Consider the following 19,719-nt stretch of genomic DNA (forward strand, 5'->3'; position numbering starts at 1 on the left):
CGGTGCGCGGCCGCCCCCGCTCCGGGCGGGCCACGGCCTCTGCACCAGCCCGGCTGCCAGCTGCTCTCTGCTCTCAGCTCCGGCTCGACGATAAATCAACCGGATGAACGCGATTTACGGTTGCCATGTTTGGACGCCTGCGATTAGCAGGCTAATAGGGAGTAATCACAGCGTTTCTGCATGCCTGTCTGAGAGAGACTGCATGACTTAGGAAGACAGGGCTGATTTTAGCAACTGATCCCACCAGTCTCTATTCCAAGGCAACAACTAATAAGAGCAAAGGTGCTACGCCCTCGCTCCTTGAAGCAAACATAATTTTTTCAAATTCAAGCCACTTAGATGCACAAATACTGTTTCAGGTACTTTTGATGTTGGCAGTGCTTTATCTGAGTGCAACACACAAGAGATGCTCTGTTTGTATAAGCACCACAGGCTTTGGCTTAATAAAAACAGTGCCCCAGTAAATGTTCCCAAATGGTTATATAAATGTTATTAGTGCCTTTACAGCTCTTTCCTTTATTATTTTCTGTTTCTAGGAATTAGTAAACGCTTTCCAGGTAAAGCCCCCTAGCCACTGCACAAATCTGGTCAGTATCATTATTCACATTACAAAGTAGGAAAAATTAAGTACATTGAAATATGTATATTCAATCAGTAAAGCTTTATATTCTAACTCAGTGGCCCTTAAAAGACTCAGTGAGCTTCTTTTCCAATGTATTATATGAGACATGGCCAGGGCACAAAACTGACTAACATTACTTCTGAACTATAATGATAGGCACATTATTGTATTTCAGGTGTCTCAAGAATTTGGACTGCCTGTGTCCAGCAGACCTAAGGTGCCACTAATGCCCCTTTGTATTTCAAGAGAATTAAGGTGGAGTCTGTTTAAGCAATGAACTCATGGATTCTCTACAGATCATGAAATTTGTTACAGGACAGTTGATGCTAATAAGAAAGCAGTGACATATTTGTGGCTCAGAAATAATCGCCCTTAATAGTTGCTTCAGTAGAAGCCCGCTGGGCACAGACCCCATTGAGGTGCTTGGCATGGAGCAAACTTTAGACCTATCATCTCTTAAATTTCACAGAACAGCAGAAGAGTCACTGTTCCATGCTCAGGCGAGATCGCTGTGCTTTGGAACACCCAGTCCAGAGAAAAATCTTTAAAGAGACATGTTTTGCAATTGATGAAAGCCAGACAATGCAGATTTCATGACAGTATGCTTAGGTCTCAAGGAATCTGCTGTTCATTAAAAGAATACTTCTTCAGGAAAACCCCAAGCTAATTACATTCATTCTTTTTTCCTCTCAGAGAAACAGGATGTTCACTTCTCAGAATATACAGCTGCTTTCTGTGAAAGAGTAAATCACAGCTCAGTGATTGAATTACCTGTGGCACTAGAATGATTTCTCTACCAGCATGAAAAAAAGGAGCCAATTGTGTTAGCTGCTGCCAAAAGTTTGTTAACATTATCGCTATTTATTATTCTCAAGTTTCTGAAAGTTTAATCATTATCAGTTCCCAGCTCCAACTTTAAACATGAATCACAAGTCTGGTTGCCTTAAACTCTGTTGCAAATTCTACCCCATATCTCACATTACACCAGTCATTCTGTGATGTTTTAAAAGGAAAGGGCCCAATCTGGAAGTGCAAGAATAAAAAGATTGCTGTTTGAACATTCTTTTCTCCCTCTGCAACAAGTGCAGATGGGTCAGGCTTTAATTACACAATTGTAGGTGCTGAAATGCAGATACCACTGGGCTGATAGAGAACCAAACAGTAGAGGGCACAAGAGTAATCAAGGATGAAAGATACTTACTTGTTTTTTGGATGTATAATTATTCCTCAACATACTTGTCAAAAACATGTTGATGCTCTTAAAGACTTGGAGATCAGCAAATTATTGACTACCCAGACTAATGGGGGATACTGAAATAATCCGGATAAAGCAAATCCAGAGTTCACATAAACCATTTGTAAATGAAGCTATAAGAACATACAATAAGGATATAAAGGAGGGGGGGGGGGGAAAGAAATAGGTTGATGACACTGTTGACTGTCAACACAAAAATCACTTCACAAACACTAACCAGGAATGATAGATCCATATTGCACACTGCCACATGAATGCTGCTTTACTACTTCCAGAACCGAATTATCCCATGCAGAGCCAGATCTTGGTACAGGTCTACCAATGGCATGGTTAATCCACCACTCAACGCGACAAGATTTGACAATATTGAGAGAGCAAAATAACAACATCAGGTACCCGCTGTCATTTCTGGTATGGTGAAGCAATTACAAAATCACATTCATTGCAGTTCTCCAGCTCTAGTGATTTGCCTATCTGTTGACATTCATACCACTCATTGCTGCTGAACCTGAATGCTTATATAATAATTTAACAAGATACAATATACAGCAAAGTAAAGATACGGCCTTAATCTTCATCATGTAACTAGTGGTAGGTACTGTCTTAAACTATGAATGACCAATTTAGTACCCTTCAAAGAGTATTTTCCAGGAGTGGCTGAGTATTCACCCAACACATTTTTCCACTTCAGCATCCCAAGGCTAAGCAACTGATGGTTAGTCATTTCTCACTGCTTCAATTTTGGAATTTTGATAGAGTGAGGCAAAAGGTACTGAAGATTTCTGTAAAATTATGCATTCAAATTTCTGTCCTGCATATGTGCACAGACACATGCTGTGGTTCTGCTAGCACTTGAGAATACTCTTAATATAGAAAATATGCCATGAATCCAGCAATATTACCACACACATTAATCTCTGAACAAGATGGGGAAAGCCCCATTTGGCAGGACTATAAGATAACTTTAGTTCAAGCTATATTTTCCTGAGATACTGAGTTTTATGTAGTCTTTTCAATAAGAAACACAGGCAAAGTATTAACATCCATCCCTATGGTCTCTTCAGTTGGCACTTAATGACCTCCTGAATTCCTCAGAGACCCAGGTGGTATCTGCACAAAGACTAAATCTGCAAAGAACTCTGTTCTTGCTCTACTAGCTTTGCTTTCACTTTTGACAACTGAAAATATAACAAGTTGTATAATTGTCAGATGACTACCTCAGAACAGGCATGATGAGGCTGGATCTATGACTCACAAAAAGATTTCTGTGTCCCCATAAAGAAAGTAGATAACCCACTTTCATGTTACAGTCAAACCACAAGCTAATCCAATTAAAGAACATATATAGGAATGCAGAATTTGCCACCTTAGCAAACCACTGGTCCATCAGGGCTAATATCTTGCTTCTTGCAGAGTTCAGTGCTTAACACTGTAGTGGAAAATAAAAATAAGGCATAAAATCTCTAGCTATTAGTGCAGTGCTCTCCATGATGGAGAAAATAGTCTTGCTGACCCCTGCAGTGAGTAGATAATGTCCTGAGGCATAAAAGCTGCTCACCCCTTTTTTCATTTATATAGCAGTGTACTTCATTACCAGACAGAGAATAACAAAGCCTTTTTAAAAACCTGTCCTTTGAATTACAGTGATGGTGGTTGCCTGTGTATTCAAAAAGCTCATTGCATTCTGGATGCTTAGCAAATAAGCATTTTCTTTAGAGATGGAACAAAAAGAAAACCAAAGCTCTGAGCACTCTGACATTCACCAGAGCTGTAACTTGGACCCACTCTGAGACTTCATGGCTATTTTTTAATCACCTGCAAGAAAGTATTTGTGAAAGAACAAAATCATCTTTCACATGGAGCATCATTTCTTCTCAAGGGCCAGTCACTGGCTGCTTTGCCACTCATATAGATGAAATCAGGTTTGACTATGAGTACTTTCATTTGGGTGGCCAGTCCTGGGAAATTGACTTTGGTTTTCATTTGTTTCAGCAACACAGCAAGATCACTGTGGCTAGCATCAATGCAAGCTTCCATCATTTCACTGTCAGCTATCTCTGCCACTTGTAGGGCTGATGGTACAAACAAGGAGGCCATAATATAGATTAGTAGCATTAGAAACAAAACTAAGGCCATCAATTAACCAGAGAAGATTCCTTCCAGCTTGGAATCACAGTAATGATCTAAAGACACAAATTCCAAGTTGCCAAAGTATTGAGTCCCATCAGTGGGACTGATCTTTGTATTCCCTCTTTTTTTCCTCCAGAGTTATCATTGTTCAAAAATAACAGGGGAAATGGATTCTAGACTTTTATCTTTAAAGAGATTTATCAGAAGTTGGTACCTGAATGGACTACAAAGGAATTGTTAGCCAATCTGTTTCCTCTCTTCAGGGATCACAAGTTTCCCTGTGTAAACACTGGGCCCTGCATAAAGACTTTCAGCACACTCAAAACGCAAGTTATGCAGCTACTGCTGGCCCTCATCTCTGGGGGCAGACACAGGTTTCCATCTCACCACACCCATTCACATAGAAAAGATTAGCTCCAATGCAGAATAAGAGCTAAACATGCAAATGATCCTAAAAGAGAAAGACAAGTAGAAAGACATAACTGCAACCAAACAGTTTTGATGTACTTAAGATGCTGTAGGCTGGCTCCTAAACTGTTATATATCAGCAGGATGCAATGCAAGTCAGTTTACACTACTTATGGATCTGGCCTGAGAGGTCTGCATGTTTTTTTCCTCTTAAACTCCCTCTCTGCACAGCGGACCTTGGGCACCTTCAGGTCATGGCAGAACTCAGTCCTGATCAGCTTACAAGAAAATAAAGACATAACCGCTAGAGGGAAGCAAAAGCCTTGCAGTTCAGCAAGCCAGCTCTCCAGCCTCTTTGGCAAAGCTCCCCAAGGGCTTTCATTGCCACTGGATTCAAATATAAACCAGGGGGAAAACGATAGTGGGTATTTTCAGTGGCATTTCTGAGAACTTTCTTAATTGAGCAATATGTGTTTTATGCATGGATATTATTTTACAGGTCTGTAGGAATGAGGCACTGTGTACTTCGTAAGGGAGAGGAAGCGAGAAGAATAAAGGACAAAGTTCATGTTGATGCTCCACAGGGACTGCTGAAAAGAAATGAGAAGATTGTAATGCAAAACATTACCCAACAATGTCAGCAGATGCACACAACTCTCAGGATTCAGAGGAATGAAGTGTATCTCCTCTGATTTCAGTCTTCCTTTTTCATCTGTTCAGTTACTGCTACCAAAAGTTTGATGCATCTCAGTCCTGTTAGAGGGAGTTGTAGTGATGGAGGAATTAGCAGACTCTGAACGAATTATGTTCCTGTCCTTCCCATGTCTCTCAGCAACAGCAAACCTCAAGCAAAAATCAGGTACTCACACAGAATGGCATCAATATAACACCACTCTCCCTACTCTCACTGCCAAGATGCTGCTCCTTCTGTTTTGGAACGCAACCGTACTTTAATAATCTAAAGCAACAATCAGAACAGTGGAGATGAGTCTGCAAAGAAGTAAAATGTTGCAAAGGGTAAGACAAGTTGTCAGAACAAAATAGCATGAAAGTTGGTGTGAGTCCTAGCTATGAGTTCTAACTATAAAGATGCATCTCTTGGAATAGGAGTTAGAGGATCTTTAACAATCTCATGACTGAAAGTGCTTTAAGCACGAGTTAATCATCTAATCTGTTCCTGTGCTGTGTTTCTGAAAGCTTTGCAGTGTTTCTGCTACATTCATCACTCTCCAAAATTGCCACTTCCAGTCAGAGAACCATCCAAACCATGATGTCTGACTTGGAAAGGTACATTTTGGGTTTTAGAAGCCAGAAGAACTGGAAGCACTGTCAGCAGCGGGAAAAAGAAAACCCAGCCCAATCAGTTTACTGTTCATATGCCAGGGAGGCAGTTCTTCTGCAGAAAAAAAAAAGAAAAATCATCTCCTTTTGAAGTTATTGTAATTTTTGCTTGGGAAGGCTCTCCTGAACACAGCTCTGAAGCAGCTCATCAAATCATTGAGTGACATCAAGCTGTTTTTGATGAAATACCTTTTTCTCCATCATGTGTTTGCTGTAGGTTGAGTCTTCAAAAGGAAGTTTCCATGAGACCCTCTGATGAAGGGAAGTGACATCTTCTAGGCAAGACCTCATCTGTTGCTGAACCACGTACGCAAGACACTGTGGGTTAGAATGTCAGTACTCCCACTCTGAAAACCCAGTGCTCCTACACTTTTTCTGAAGTCCTCCTAGCAGTAAGTATGGACAATCAGTCACTGTTGCACACACACACTCTTTCAGCACAACCAAGCACTTCAAAATATTTGTGTGAGATGCACGTYTCACCAATGAGTTTAGTGGGTCCATCACAGCTCCTGCTCATCATGATTCAATCTATTTTCTTTCCATGGCCATTTTCTGGTTCTCCTACCTCTTCTTACTATCTGCAGAACTTGATTAAATGGAGAGGGCCATGCTTGGAAAACTTCCCCATGGCAATTGTTTTCCAAACAGCAGATCTGCAAACTTCATGGGCCATGTATGTGTTTAGAAACTTGACCTCAAGGAAACAGTGGGTTTTTGCTAAGGAATGTCTATTCGGATCTTTATCTGACTTCTACCAGGACCCCAGTGTTTCTTCTTCCCCTCAGAAGTTTCTTCTGTTAATGACTAGCAACTCGTCCTCCACTGGCAAGACTCTCTTCCCAGACTGGGAGGCAGAAAGAACACAGGAACAATCTGGACTTCATTTCAGACAAGTTGAAAGCAATAAAAATATTTAATTTCAGAGGGCTGTGGAGCAGGATCTGTGGTTGCTAAATTAGCTTTTCCTTGTTCCCAGCTGCTTTCCTTGAACACCAGACCCATTGCCTACAGAGACAGAGAGAAGTAACAAGAGGCCCCAGTACCAAATAACCAACAGCACCTGGTCTGGAGACTGGCAGGAGAGATCCACTGTACCAGCAGAAATGAACTTAAAGCATTAAAGACCCCAACGACTGGCCAAGGCTATGCTATTATCTCTTCAAGATAATCGCATAATCACAGATACCGTTTTTGCAGGCTCCCTCACCTGTGTAGGAAAAAAAAAAAATGCCATGCTGGGTTCAAGAAGGAACCGGGCATTTTTGTATGTGCATAGTGTCAGATGAGTAGAAATAAGCAGGCCTGTGAACACTGCATTTGTATTTTTTTAGCTTACAGAACACTACCCTTGAGCTCCATATTTCTCCAACAATGAACAAATATAGAAATCCTATCTAACACATGTCATCTGAGTCCAACAAAATGCTGGCATCTCTGGTTCCCAGCATCAACAGTATAATTTGAAGAAATTTTCTGTGGCATGGTGCTGTACTTTGCCTGTGGCTTTTAAGAAAAAAAATAAGGTAAATTTAAATCTTGGAAAAATGCTGTTGAGTTAGATGTTCCCAATGGAGTTGGCACCAATCCCAGGATGATCTCACCTGCCCAAAGTATCTCTTTTTCAGTAGTTCTCATTTGGCTTCCCTTCACAGTGAAGAATCTGACTTACAAGTTATAACCATGACTGACCAGTAAAGTCCCACAGCACCGCCATAGTTTGGATAAGATCTTTATTGCATATGACCCCTGACTCCAACTGTTCAAGAGTTCTTGTCATTCATTTTCTGGGCACCAGGAGAGCCCAAGCAGAAGGAACTACTCCCCGTCTTTGTCCCCTCCCCCTCCTCCTTTTTTTCTGGTCTGCTGAGAGAGCACAAGGAACTGTCACAGGATGATTGATTCATCCCATTGAAGAGGTGGTATGAAATGACAGGAGACCAGCTGTAATATGATTTCGAACCAGGTGAAAGAGAAGATACTACTTTCACTAGAGCCAGGCAGGCTGGTCAATAATCTTAATTTGGTAAATGCATTTTTGCCACTTTTTAGTTTCATATCCTGCTTTGATCCCTCAAGTTCTTGCACCCGCGCCCTGCACTGTCCATCCAAGCAGCACTACAAACTGTTTCCATCAATGTCCCTGGAAGAATTCTGTCATGCCAGCTGGGATACTACTCAGTGGGTGGCAGCCCTCCAAGAGCAGAATGTGCAGCAGAAGCTTTGTGAGGTGTTAGTTCTGCAAGAAGAGGAAGAATTTGGACTGGGAGCAAAGTGAATAACTGTGCAGCTAACTATTCCAGCAGGATGTGTTATCTTCCCTACTGATCCTGCAGAACTCTGTATTATGAAGGAGCTGCCACACTTCTCTGTGACAGATGGTTTGAACTCCTTGTACAGCTGAAGACCTGTTCATTATGCAGCCTTTTTGAGAGCTAAAATTTGTTTATGGGCCCCATGACCAAGTCAGATGATATTGTCCCATGTAGAAACTACTGAAATTACTGGAATAACTAACTACATCAGGTCTGCACTTTGTCAAGCACTTTAGGATGCTCTGAGATGAAACATGCTGCACAACTACTGAGAAGAATGAGCTAATGCTGGATAATAGCTTAGATAGCATCTCAAAAGAGCAAGAAATAAAATCAACCTGAACTTGAAACTCCATTATATTCTCCTTTATTTCTTAAACATTAGGAGAGTTACACAACTGATTGATAAATGGTAACAGTTAAGTAGCAAAAATAATGAAAATTAATTCAGTTACAGCAAAGAGTAAAACAAGTTTTATGGAGCCAGTCCTCCTCTCAGTCTTGAGAGGAGCAGAGTGTGCACAGAGTTGAAAAGAGGGGATCTAGTTCTAGTCTCAGTTATGTCAGTGGCTTGCTGTGTCTCTTTTGGCAAACCAATATTGCATCGAGTAGCTCTGTATCCTCAGTTCTGCTCTACCTTGCTTGTAAGTCTTGGGCTCTGTATCATCACCAAATAGCAGAAATATAAGACTGCACTGGGGCTTTGTTTATTTGTGTCAGCCAAAGTGGCTCTACTTTGCTTTGTGTTCTAAGTTGTTATTAGTCTCCAGACAACAAATATCCAGGCTGAAATCAAAGAGTTCACCTGCAGCAGCACCTCAGATCAGAAACATGCTTTAGAGCAAATCTTCTGACTGTTCCCACATAGCACACTTGGTTTGCATTTTGAAGCAGTCTTAACGCGCACAAACTGAATTAATTTCAAAGGAAACTAACTAAAAAAGCGTGCTCCAGCTACTAAGAGTTTCAGACCAAAGATCAGACTGATGTGAATCAAAAGTAAGTTCCCCCTCCCAAAACACATAGGGTGTGGGTGTCAGGTTCTCAAAACCACTGCTCCACTCTCAGATTTGTTTGTATGGGGCTGCATGACTTGCTAATGTAAGTAGAGCCTAACACACACAATGACTGGGACCACAGTGGAGGAAATGCCACCTGCTTCACTCTTCACTCTATGAAGTCATATTATACAGCTGCAGCCACCCTGGGCATCACACCTATCACAGTCTCACCTATAGGGTAGACCACAGCACTTGGAAGGTTCTAAGTTGCAAAACCATCCCCCCTTTAAAGCACCATTTTCAAGTACTATGAGGCAGCTGTGCAGTTTAACATTAAAAATTAACTTACTGTTTATATAATCCCTATTCCTTTAGCATATGTATAAGGATTGTTCATCTATATAACCACATAAGCGCAATAACTCTTCAATTAAGACCTCATCAGCTTATGGAAAGATAATTTTTCCTCAGACACTTTGAAATAGACTCTCCCCTCTTCTCCTCCTTTTTCCAAGTCACTGATCCCACACAGGTGCCTTAGTCTTTTATCTGTACTTACTTTCCTTTCTGTAGATGAGCATCCCTTCTATTTATGTCCAATTAAGATCATGACAGTGTCATCTTCATTCATCTAAGCCTAGGATTTGTACACATACACTCTCTCTCCCCTGCAAATTGTCATGCAATGATAAGAAGAAAGAAGGAAGCAAACAGACCAAGGAGTAGCAAGGCCAAATGGAATATGAACACAGGTGAAAAAAAAAACAAAAAACTGTATGGTAGTTTTCCTATCAAGATAGATAAAGTAAATCATGAGAAAAGGATAACATTTTCATTACTCCAAACACAAGAACCAAAAAATATCAACTCCAGGAACTGTAATACAACCTAAAATAAAGAATTCTTTTCTTTATGAAGAAAGCTTTTGGAAATTTCTTCCTTCCAAAGAACTAAGCCAATCTGAGAGCAGCTGGTATTTAGCATAACCCCTTTTAAGGTCACTGCTGTATCCTTGTTCAACAACAAGAGCTTACAATCCATAAAATTTGAATTACCCTATGAGGTACATTCAATTCTCTGCTTTCATTGATCTGTGGAACTCACAGAGAAGTATTTGGTATAAAAATATTAGGGTTTACTATTATTTTAACTAACTGAACATAAAATGCATGTCTCGGGAAACCAAGAAGATTATAATGGGGCAAAGCCTGCCAAGAGCCTATGAAGTGACAGGTAAAGAAGTCTACTGAGATGCAGCATTCCATTGGTAGAGCAATAACAGTACTTTAAACAACTCAAGCAAAGCACATTTAGCATTCTCAAAGTGCTCTGCAAATGTTAAAACATTGTTTCTCCATAAGAGCCAAGTTAGTGTCCCACATGAGAGAGAGAAAAAGGCTGAAATGAGAGATGGGAGAGAGAGAGAGAGAGAGAGAGAAAGCTAATCTGACTAGGATTGCACTGAACCTCTAGCAGAGTGAGAACAGAACCCAACGTTTCTGCCCCCCATCTAGTGACTTAATTGCAAGTCCAGTCTTCTTCCAATTTTCATGTACAAAATCAGCTACATCCACTTCATGCCAATGCTAAAGACCAAAAGAATACAAAGGACATACATAAAGGACATAAATGGCTTCTCACCAGTATTTGAGGGAAAACAGCCTTTGATGATTCCTCTGCATTAAACAAAAAAAAGACCTTCTTCAGTTCATTGTTCAGTTTTCTTTCTTTCTTTTTTCAATAGTTTGAAAATATGACTAGTTATCCAGCAGTCTTGCCTGGATCTCTTTTTGCCAGAATTTTAACTTGCTAAATTACATACTGGATGTGGCAGGCTGCTTTTGAAAACCACTGTCCTGATCTTCAGTGTAATCACATACGCATATCCCTCTCCTGAAGCAAAAAGGGGTATAATCCCAATTTGGTCTCCCATCTGAATCAGTCTAGGAAATGTCTGACCATTACTCAAATTCAAGCTGATGATCAAAGCAAGGATGAGGAACTCATAAAGTTCTTTCTAATGCCTGTTTCAGAGAACATATTAATTTCTTTTCCCCTTAAGCTATTTTGCAGCCTAGAAGTCTAATAAAATATGTAAATGCCTCTGGAGTTTATGAGTAACCCCATTTCGAGCTGGTGTCTATATGAGCTGTGCTAAGCAATTCAAACTGGCAAGTAAAGACCTCCAACCTTTGACTCACAGACATGAAAGGGAGGGAGAAAGACATTAATGGTGATTACCTGAGACTGTGCCGCCCTGATGGAATAACCACTGCAGCCATAAGCACCTGCAGGAATGCAGCTTGGGTTTCAATCAGGTCCAGCCAAAGGCAATCTCAGATCAACTGTCTCCTTTTGGGGAAGGGCAGAAAAATAGGATCCTGGGCCCAGTCCAGGCCCTTCTCCCCACTAGCCATGGATCTGCCCAACCTAAGCACTTTTATAGGGGTGAATCCTAAGTGAAGATAAAGGCAGCTAATCAGAAATCACAGAAACTGTCTAGACAGTAGTGGAAGGGCTAAGCAAACTAAAAGATAAGGATCTGCCTGGCTGTAGCATAGGAAAGCTCATCTCCATTCTACCATTTTTCTATTATTATTTTTAATATTTGAAGACATTAAAAATAAGGCTCCCCAACAAATAATTCTTCTTTGCCAAAGTCCTCACCAGCGTGTTGTGGTCCATTTTCCACTGTTATGGAAAGTGTGCATTGAAGTACACACATCCTGGCTTCTGAATAGATGATACAGCTTTTCTGGTACATAGGAGGCCCCACCCACCACTCTTCTGGCAGAGCTAGAGAGCTGAGCTCAGCTTCAGTCAAATGGCTACAACTCAGCATTCATCACACTCACTGTAGTACAGCCCTGAGATGCTGAGTCTTACTGAGCCCTGCCACACAACAGCAGAGATCAGTGTTGTTTGTGGGAGGAGGGAGAGGGGGTCTGAAATGGGATATCTGACAACACTGGCACCAATAAGGCAAGACAGCCAGGTTGGTAGGCACAGAAAGAAATTCCTACTCTACTGAGTGCTGGATGGTTCTCAAATCAGCCCTGAGCTCTTGTAGTATATGTGCTCATGCAGTGGGTACCTTCACCRAACTGTGACAACATCTCTTTCCAGTTTGGCCAAGAAATTTGTGCCCCTGTTAGGCAGCACTGATACGTTCCGAGCTAAGTGGTGAGGCTGCTTATAACAATGGCTGAGACACACACCGTACTAGGCAGCAGGTCATGTTCCCAAATGTTTAGCTGGTAGACTGAGATGCTTTCCTTGAACCGCAACTACTTCATCACCAGCAAAGACCTCAGGATTCTCCATCCAAAGGAAGAAATCCATGCTGAGATACCAGCTGCAAGCAGAGCATTGCCCAAAGACCAAAACTGCACTATCACCCTCACATCCTCCCTCACCCTCACAGTAGTTCCACACAAGCTCTTCACACTTCCACCATTTGCAACACCCTGGAATTCCTACCCCAGTTCCATTCAGTCACCAAGTTCACATGCAATCCCTCCTCTCCTCAGACCACCAAAGAGAAGACTAGCAATTGTTGGCACCTTCACCCTTACACAACACAACAAGAACACAATAAGAACACAATAAGAACACAAGCCACTGTCATCATGCTCACAGTAGGAAAGGCCTTCCTTTCTTCCGTGTCCCAAGGACCATGTGTGTGCCTTGGCTTGGGAATGGTGTCACAGCATATCAAGTAGTCAGAGGAGCTGTGCAGAACTTTTATTTTCTGTAACAGTTTTCTGTATTTTCTGACTTTCCTGATGCTTTAACTTGCTTGGATTGCAACACTGAATTCTCATTTTTCATAATTTTGGACATCTCCAGCTGATCCACTGTTCATTTGTATAACTCTCCTTCAGTCCACAGCCCCCTATCTCAGGCATCTGCTTCCCAAAACAATGCCAAAACCTACAAGAATACTCATCTCTCTCCTCAGCTCTCCTTCTGGGAGCATGGCCAGTGAAAATGCCTGATAAGCTATTTGGTGGAGTGTGTTACTCTTGTTCCTCATGGTCTGCCCTTGGGAAGTAATTCAACAGTCTGTCTACCTGTGCTGTAATCATACCTTTGTTTTGATGTGCACACACACTCTGTGTGAGCAGGATCCACGCAAGGACTGCAGGAAAATCACACTCCAGATTCCACAGAGGAGTTCAGCCCTCTCCATAACGAGATTTTTGGTTCTGATCTAACTGACACTGGTATTACAGCACCGTAACTCCATCAGCTGAAAGTGTCTGCTCATGCCAAATATGATTTGGTCTGCCATGAAACAAAAACAAATCAACAGACAAGCTTAAAGTGAGAAATACAGGGTTATGCTTCAAGAGCTCTTTGGAGCTAATCCCAACACTACCATATGATGGTAGCAAGCAGCCAGATTTGTGTGCCTCCCTTTCCCCTGTAAAATGAGGCTATTTACATTTCCCCATTGGTAAAATGAGGATATTTACCTTGTCCTTTGTGAAGCGGTGAATTAGAAACTGTTTGTACTTTACCTGGATTATTTAAAGTGCTAAGTGACAGTAGTGTTCCTCCTGATTTACGCCAGCGTATGGGAGATCATATTCAGACCTTGCTATTATTTTTCTGATGAATACACTACATGAAAAAATGCCTGATATAATGATGGCTCAGGGTTGTGGTGCAGGTTTGGTTTATTTAAAAGCAAAATGTCTGCTGATTCAGCTCATAAAAACCATTGATGCAAAAGAACAACAATATCAGAAAGAAAAGTGTGTGTGTCTGTGCGCGCATGTGTGTGGCAGGAGAGAACAAAAGAAGAAAAGGCCATCAAAACCCATCCTAAGTGCATATAAGACAGATGGTCTAACTCTTTCAGGAAGCATTTGCAAATACCCTGGTGCTCAGTGGGGACAAAGTCTACATGAAAACTCTAAGGTAAYTGGAAGGACATGGTAATAAGAAAAGGCATCTCTTTTCCATTTATCTGTCTTTGACTGCAGCTTCTGGTCCAGCCAGCAGCTTGGGAATGTCTTCATTTACAATATTCCTTCCTGAAATCTGAAAGCAAAGTGGAATGGAGGTTAGCACCTGGAGAGAGATTTCAAACCATACAAAGCAGTACACTGTGACATGGACTTAGCTATACAGTGACAAGCAATCATTTGCAGTCAACCATGTCTCCAATATCCTCTTCATAAAGCCCACAGTGAGTGGTGTATAAATTATTGCCCAGATTATCTCTGCAAAATCTAGACAAAAGTCATGAGAGCTCCAGCAAGAACAGCAGATCTAAGGGAACACTTGAGCTCTCTAGACCATCCTCTTTTTGATCACATGAACTATATTCTAAATTCACGTGACAGGAGATGGAACCAAATTCTCTTCTTACAGGCACTGGCTTTTCATAAGTGCAGCCCTGCAAACTGCAGGGTTTTGGAAACTCTGGATTCATACTGGATAAACAACAGGAGACAGCTCCTGAGGAGGGAGACCTGTTTGCTTTTGTTGGATGAGTTAAGTGACTGCCCATTGCCCATAAACCAATTCAACCCAAAACATTCTCTTCCACACACTGTTTTCTTCCCAAACTCCATGGCAGTACATTTTTGAGATATATCCCTCTCTGAGGTTGTACAACAGGGTGCATTATTCCAGCCCTGCTAGACATTCTTTTTCCAATAAAAAAAAATTCTACTTGTGCCCTGCCAAAAGCTTTTAAAAGTCTAATCACTACTTGCATCTTGTGGCTTCATGATGAAAGGACAGGAAGGGAATTGGCTTCTCATTCCTGCTACCATCTGTCAAGATGTTTATACATTCCTCATTCGGACTGCGGCTTGGTCGGCTCACTGCTATCTTGTGTTCTCCCCTCCTCCCTCCCTTCCATAACCCACCAGAAGGTTTCTACAACCACCAGTTAGGGTGGAGCAGTTCATTGTTACCTTTCTCTAAGTCAATGTTCTTTGCTGGGAAGCTTCTGGCTTGCTCAGCCTTCTCCTTCAGGATATTGTTTTTGTAATCTGTGTAAGTGCAATTCAGACAGCCATCAGAACATTAAAAGAAAACAAAGCTTTACTGGCAAGAGGGACATCTGATCAGTCCTTTCCTGAGGGGCTCTAGGCCTGGCATCTCCAGATCTCTAGGAGTAATTCATGGAGTTACTCAGCCACTCAGCAGGAAAAGTGCCACAACTTAATTTCTCCCCTGGCACCAGTCTGGTATGCATACTTTAGTTTCCTGCTTCTCATAGCTACCACAGATTCTTCCAGTATGTAATAGAAAGCTCTGGATTATCTGGGTGAAGGTCACCTGAAAGCCTTTTACTGATGCAGTTACTTAAGGAATTTGCTCACAGGGGAGTTCTCCTGAGAAACACACAGAAGAATTTGTCCTTGTTGCTGTCCTGATGCTGCTGTCCTGGTCTGCAACCCATCCTCTGCAACCCCTTTGTTCTTTACTTCAGCATTTTGTATCTACCTCTTGTTTTTCTGAGGCCCTTACCACAATTTTGTAGCTTGGAACCTAAGGTTTGACAGCTTGGTCTTTAAAGGTTATACCTTTACTTGGCATGCACAGAGAGAAAAAGGGACAGTGTCAGTTGTTTCCTGGTTTATCAACATGTCCGCTGACATATGGCAAGCCGTAGCAGGTGTGAGCTTGGCATTGTGATGCCTTTAGGAATCTCAGGATAGGGCAGACAAGGAACAATTTTGCTCTACAGACAATCCACTCCGAAGTCCAGGAAAGAAGACACTTCTGATTAATTATTGACACAATAAACTCAAGGCTGCACTTTCAAGCTCTAGTAAGGAGCAGCATCCATCTTCAGGAATTTTGTAAGATCCCCCAGTCAGTCCTATATATCCCAACAATAATACTTTCATAGACCATTGCTGAGATTAGCTTTCTTCCCTTCTCTTCAATATGTTTTATGTTACCACAAATTACAGTGCAGAGATTTTCCCTCTTTTCTGTTCTAGGAACTTAACTGCAAATTTTCTTCCTATGATGTTCTCCAGGTTTATTTGCCCTAATTGCTATCACAGGTCCTGGCAGAAGGCCCAATTAATTCACTGAATGTTTGGACATCCAGGGAGAATGAGACTGAAGAAAATTAAACTAAACTGGCTTCAATCGAAGGTAAAGGCAATGAACTCAGTTAACTCTTGACTTCTCTTTCTCCCCATTTTGGTCAACTACAGTTCATACCCACTTCCAAGAGAGATGGCAAGGCCAGTAGTTAGTACTAGATACTGTTGATCTAATTTTTCTCCAGATGATTCACTGAGTCTGAGTTAGCTTTTATGTACTATAGGATGATGACATTCATATTGATGAATGCTTTGAGTTTCTTGGACAGGATATTCTAGAGAACTGTCTTGTAGTTTCTCTTCCCTTAACAAACTGCTTAAATTGGAGGGCTCTTCTTCCCTACATGCTGTCTTGATCTCATTCCACATCACTTTGCATTCACTTGAATTTGGCTTCGAGTTGCATGTCAAAGAACTCCAAAAACTCCAGGCAAAACCAGATAAGCTGTGCCTCATTACTGATCAATCTCATCAGTCAGCCTCTAGGTTAACCCAAAACTCAGGACTGTCCTCTCCAACTGCAGTCCCCCTGCTTGCACTGACTTGTGTGTTGAGATTCTCAAAGCTACCATTTAAAATCAGGAAGCTACATCACTTCAAACTGGGCATCTAAATGCCATTAGGAAATCCTCAGTTATAACAAGTTTTGACCTGGCTTGGAGAATGGTTGCTAGCTGATGCATACCCAGCCTGATGTCTTCGCTTTTGTATTGAGTCAGGTCTGTTGTGTCAACTGTAAATTCTTTAAGATTTACATCCTTCCTGTAAAAGGAATAATGGAGAAAAATGGTATTGTTACATCCTTTAATATCTAGCTCCTTTCATACTTTTTCATAATAGCTTTTCTAGTGCTACCTTAGAGAATGTAATTTACGTTCTTTATATGCTATACATCTGGAGGATGGTTGAAAAAAAAAATAAAAGATTTCATTCTCTGTTAAGTACTGACAAATTTCATAATAATCCCTGCAGAATCCCTTCTAGTTTCTACAAGGCTTCCCTGGAGAGAGCATGACAGCACTCATACCCAGTACACATGGATACTTTTCTTGGTTTTGCCTTTAACCTATCAGACAGATTTCAGAAGGTCACACTGCTTATTAATGAATTTGGTTCTCCCCTCTCTTGCTTTTACTGTGCTTTCTATTATCACGGGGAGATCTCTGGCTAGTTGGCTTTTTTTCCATGGGCTTGCCCAGAGCCACTTTAATACATGTAATAAAACATAAGGGAACCCGGACAGAGGATGTTGGACTAGATCCAGCTTACAGTAGGGTTTACAGTGGACTTGTACATTAGTCCTTTACTATTAACTCCTAATGACATCTCACAGAAATGTGACCTGTGAATCAGTTCCTAAAGTATAACCAGAAGAAATGTAATTGCCAGATCAGACCTACAAACTATTCTCTCCTTCCATGCTTTGACAGAAACTTAGTTACTCCCTGATACTCAATCATTATGCAAGTGTATTTAATTATGCAAGCCTTGGGAACATTACACTAATAATGACTTCAGGGTAAAGCTGCAAAAGAATGCTGCCTGCATTCTGGCTGTAAAGCAATGAATAAACTCCATGAAACAGCATATGTTTTACATGGCTGTACTCTAGAACAGAATGGCAGCTGAGGCTTGGGGCCCATAAGTTCATTTTTATTAAGTATTCTAGTCATAGATCCTGTAATTATACTTACTCTCCATATTTCTTCACATTGTATTCATAACCTAGACAGGGAGAAGAAACAGAATGAGCAGTTGTATCCAGTCCACTTAACTCCCAATCCCTAGACAAGCAGTGATAACAACATCTAGTACTTTTTCACCGTTTTCTTTATCATGGTGCTTACAATGAGCACTTTCATAGTCCCCTCGCACACAAGAATTCATGTGTGTTCCACTGCCACAGAGTTCCCCCTTCCTCTACTCACCAGCCTTCTGGTGAGTAGGCTCCTTCCTACACCTCCTCCTTCCAGATCTACGAGTGACCAGGCATGAAAAACTACCACCATCACCATATTTCATTTCTTTCCACCTCCCACTTATTACTAAAATATTTAGCACATCTGTCATCTCCTCTGTGCTGATGCTGCACTTGCCCATCCCCAGCCCATTGTTTAAGCCTGAATCCATCATGTGCTTCAGGCGCCAGTTCCCATAAGCCTTCCACATGCCAGGTATCTAACTACTGGTCTTACCCCAACCAGCAAGGAGTGGTGATTGTCAGCTTTTCCACAGCAAGATCAGGGCCAGGAGTCTGCCCCCTTTGTGATTGCAAAGTAACTCCACTTAAGTCAGTGGAGCTGCTCCAGATATGGAGATAGTCCCATTTTGTGTTGGTGCTAGTCCCCTGACATGTAAATGAATGGATGAATGCAGTAATGCAAAAGAACTTAACAGAAGACAGGCATTCCCTAGTTTCCCCTAGTTTTCTTCTGGTATCCAAAGCTATTTGTGCAGAAGTCACCAAAAGATCTCAGCATCCACTTATCTCATTGTAAACAGAGAGCCTCACCCCAGTGCAGAGGGGCCAGCAATGACCTAGACCTCTTAGGCCCTAAGGGATGCACATGGGCCTTCTCCTTAGGTGAATTCCACTTGCAAAGAGCAACTATCCAGTGGTTCTAATCTTCTTCTCCCTTATACCAGAACAATTCAGTGAATCAAGGTCTGGAAATCTTTACAACATACTAACGAAGAATCTCTCTTCAGATCAACTTCTGCGAAGACTTCTCCACTTTGAAGGTTGCTGGTTTTACAGAAGAGGATCACTGCCTTAAGCACTGTGCTTTGCAGTAATTATTTGCAGGATCAGCTCTCCTGTGCTGAGGACATTCCTGTAAGTACTACAAGGCTGGTCTTTTCCAGTGCTTACCTCTCTGCCGGCGCTTGCGGGTGATGAGGACAACAATGATGAGGAGGACAATGAAGAGCAGCAGAGTCGCCACGATGTAGCCCAGCTGCTGGAAGAAGTGTATCCGGCTTTCAGGGATGATGACATTTATCACGTTGTGGCCCCTGACAACATTTGGATCTGATTGCAAAGGGAAAGAAAAACAGGCTGACAATTGTAACTGGCATCCAAAGCAAAGCAGGGTCCTTGGTGCACCCATCTGTGGAACCTAAAAGTATGCTCAGTTAAAGATTCTTCTGAACTGCATGGGATAAAGAGTAAACGGCTGCCGAATTTACAACATACAGCATCTTGGTCAGATGGAAAAGGTCTGTGCTCCACACAAGACCATTCTCCTTCTCAGGAGTATGAAGTATAACAATGACCACTTCATATTCCCTTGTCTCTGTCTGGCTATCAGCATGCTGTTCTTGTTTACAGCAGAGGGGAAGTCCAGACAGAATTCACACTAGACAGCCCCAAGTGTTTCTGCAGAGTAACACAACCCTCCTCTGGGTCCCTTACAACACATGTACCATGTTGCTTCGGCTCCAGACAGCTAAAGTATGAAGCAGCCCCTCCCTGCCAAGGGGTATAATTTACAGAGTAGGAGGAATTTTCAATGCCAGAGAATGRATTTCCTTTTAAATAAAGTAAAAAGCAATAAAATAAATA

The 19,719-nt window shown here is 41.6% G+C and overlaps 1 protein-coding gene across 15 annotated transcripts in view; it reads right to left on the minus strand.

The window, feature by feature from the left end:
• MXRA8 (matrix remodeling associated 8) overlaps positions 1-19,719 on the minus strand; it is a 114,594-nt gene that overhangs the window by 57,809 nt on the left and 37,066 nt on the right. For 14 of the 15 annotated variants that reach the window (XM_026073927.1, XM_026073919.1, XM_026073918.1 and 11 more), the window contains 5 exons: positions 19,027-19,185; positions 17,849-17,879; positions 16,840-16,916; positions 15,006-15,083; positions 13,163-14,121 (listed from right to left, as the gene is read on the minus strand). In XM_026073927.1, the coding sequence (XP_025929712.1) occupies positions 14,096-14,121; positions 15,006-15,083; positions 16,840-16,916; positions 17,849-17,879; positions 19,027-19,185 (371 nt within the window). In that variant the 3' untranslated portion in view covers positions 13,163-14,095. The remainder of the gene's footprint in view (positions 1-13,162; positions 14,122-15,005; positions 15,084-16,839; positions 16,917-17,848; positions 17,880-19,026; positions 19,186-19,719) is intronic. The other variant, XM_026073920.1, reaches the window with a different exon arrangement.

This window comes from Apteryx rowi, unplaced genomic scaffold, assembly GCF_003343035.1.
Source record: "Apteryx rowi isolate R43461 unplaced genomic scaffold, aptRow1 scaffold_38, whole genome shotgun sequence".
In the NCBI taxonomy this organism is placed as follows: domain Eukaryota; kingdom Metazoa; phylum Chordata; class Aves; order Apterygiformes; family Apterygidae; genus Apteryx; species Apteryx rowi.